Here is a 2,200-nt window from a genome sequence, read left to right as displayed (position 1 = left end):
ACCTTACAAAAAGACTTTAATGTTCTACTGAACCGCAGCTATTTATTATATCGGTGAAAGTGAAATAACAGACAGCTTTATTTCTGTAGCTATTTATTTGTTAAATTATTTTTCAGTCACTTTTTAATTACACAGTTTTTAGGTTAATAAAATAACTGTGATAATAATCGAGATGGGACAATATGAAAAAATAAATTGTGATCATTTTTTTCGCATATCGCCCAGCCCTACTGCAGACTGAAGTCCAGGAAGGAGCTCTGCTGGGACTCAGCTCCAGGGAGGTGCTATGTACACTCAAGTGTTAGGAATGGCTACCAGAGGAGATTCAAGCATTTCTCAAACATGCGTTAAGTAGTCAAATCAACATCCAGGGTATGTATGTTTTTGATGAGGGAATGACATTATGCCATGACATCTTCTATGTTCTTTTTTTCACCTACCATCCAAAACTAAAGGAATTATGGATTTGGTCAACTGGTCTCTGAATGCAAGAAACACTTTTTTCCACACTYGGAACGAGGGGAACGTGGCTGTCTGGGTGGAACGGTTGCTGCTGGACTTGTCTGACTCCTGGGGCTGGAATCTAATATRCCAGCATCACTTTCCATTGAAGACGTGGAAGATTGGATTTCTGATAACTGGATTCCTGCTGATCGGCGGAGGAGGGTTCCAGATTTGTCGAAAAGTGATAGCGACCCTGACGGCAGTGTTTATCTCAATCTCCCCAGGATGGAATGTCAACTAAGAGCTGGATTTGCTCCCACCCCCATCAACCGTGTTGGACCCAGCCTTGGAACTCAATTGGCTGAGGAGGAGAAAACTCTGAACTCTAGCGAACTCAGCAGACATGATAACATCATGTGACTCTGGAGGGGGCAGGGTTGGGTCCTAGCACTGAMCCCCCTCTCTCAACATCACCTACTCCTCTTAACCTGCCCCATCTTACTTCCCCTTATGTGTTTTCGACCCCCAGCCCCCTCCCTTCCTTAGCTGCCTTGCACTGACGTGAGTGGTTTTTTGAGAGTATGATTCTGTGTTTCTGTGTAAACACAGGATCAGAGCTTCTTTTTTAACTCACCTTTCCTAGTGTGTGTTTTCTAAGCTGCAAAGGGTAGTGCACCATCGTGCGAAAGACCCTGGACATTCGTTCCCCCATGTTTTTTATTTGTGTGTTTCTCCGGACGGATGTTCTAAACTGCAATTTCATTCTGCATTGCATCTTTGATGTTGTGTGTGAATGACAATAAATAAATGATTCAGATATAAAGCTAAAAAATGCTTATTTTGCATAATGATTCCTGGCAACACAAACTGGCTGTAGGTAATTGTAATGTCACCTCACTAGTTAGAAAGAAGCCGGAGCTTGGGTGTGAGGTTGAGCAATATCAATTTGATATAGATGGGCTCACTCACACACAGCAGGGGCTCTGGCATCTATGTAAAATAGAATGAAAATAGCCTTTATTATCCCTCAGTGGTTAAATTCAGTTGCATCATCAGGAAAGTCACAGGCAATTCACACAAAGTAGAAATATGAAAAGCAAGACTTAAATAAAGAATGTGCACCATATGCATGACTTTTGACCAGGAATAAAAGAAAAAAAAMCACCACCAGACTTTTTAAAACAATGAAAATATTGTGCAAAAAACAGCAGGCATGTAGCAACGTCTTCAGTTTGTGAGCACTGATTGTTTCCATGTCTAAGAGTTGCTAGGAGAAAGGACTAGAATAATGTCTGTCACTGAAGGAACTCTCCAGCTTCACAAAAAGGTGGAAAAAATAGACATGACCTATTAATTAAACATTTGAAGAAATGCTCTAAACAGCAAACTAATTTTAAAAGAACATCATCAGGTTAACTACGTTTTTTTGGATTCACCTCATATTAATGTGGAAAGATTTTGGTTTGTTGACCTCAAAGCCTCCTGACCAGGTACAGTTGGGGACATCCATGAGGCGCACGCAGAGCAGCTGGTCATAATCATTGCGGGGCCAGTGAAACACAACGCTGGATCCTGATAAGGTGGAAATGTACCCCTCTGGGTTGGATGTACCCTAAAACACAAGGAGGTAAAAATAACAAAGTATATTTATCATCTAGATTAAGACTTMATACGCAGCCTCTTGGCCAGGTCATGTTTGTAAATGAGAAGTGGTTCTCAAACAGTTTACCTGGATAAATAAAGGTTAATATATATA

The 2,200-nt window shown here is 40.9% G+C and overlaps 1 protein-coding gene across 1 annotated transcript in view; it reads right to left on the bottom strand.

The window, feature by feature from the left end:
• The window catches only part of LOC106527235 (vacuolar protein sorting-associated protein 13D), a gene marked incomplete at its 5' end in the record, with an annotated part of 64,580 nt that overhangs the window by 42,337 nt on the left and 20,043 nt on the right, over positions 1-2,200 (bottom strand). The window contains 1 exon segment of the mRNA XM_014022063.1: positions 1,881-2,056. Coding sequence (XP_013877517.1) covers positions 1,881-2,056 — 176 coding nt within the window.

This window comes from Austrofundulus limnaeus, unplaced genomic scaffold (assembly GCF_001266775.1).
Source record: "Austrofundulus limnaeus strain Quisiro unplaced genomic scaffold, Austrofundulus_limnaeus-1.0 Scaffold316, whole genome shotgun sequence".
Classification (NCBI taxonomy): domain Eukaryota; kingdom Metazoa; phylum Chordata; class Actinopteri; order Cyprinodontiformes; family Rivulidae; genus Austrofundulus; species Austrofundulus limnaeus.
Note: the sequence above shows the minus strand (reverse complement) of the source record. Positions and strands in the feature narration are given on the sequence as shown.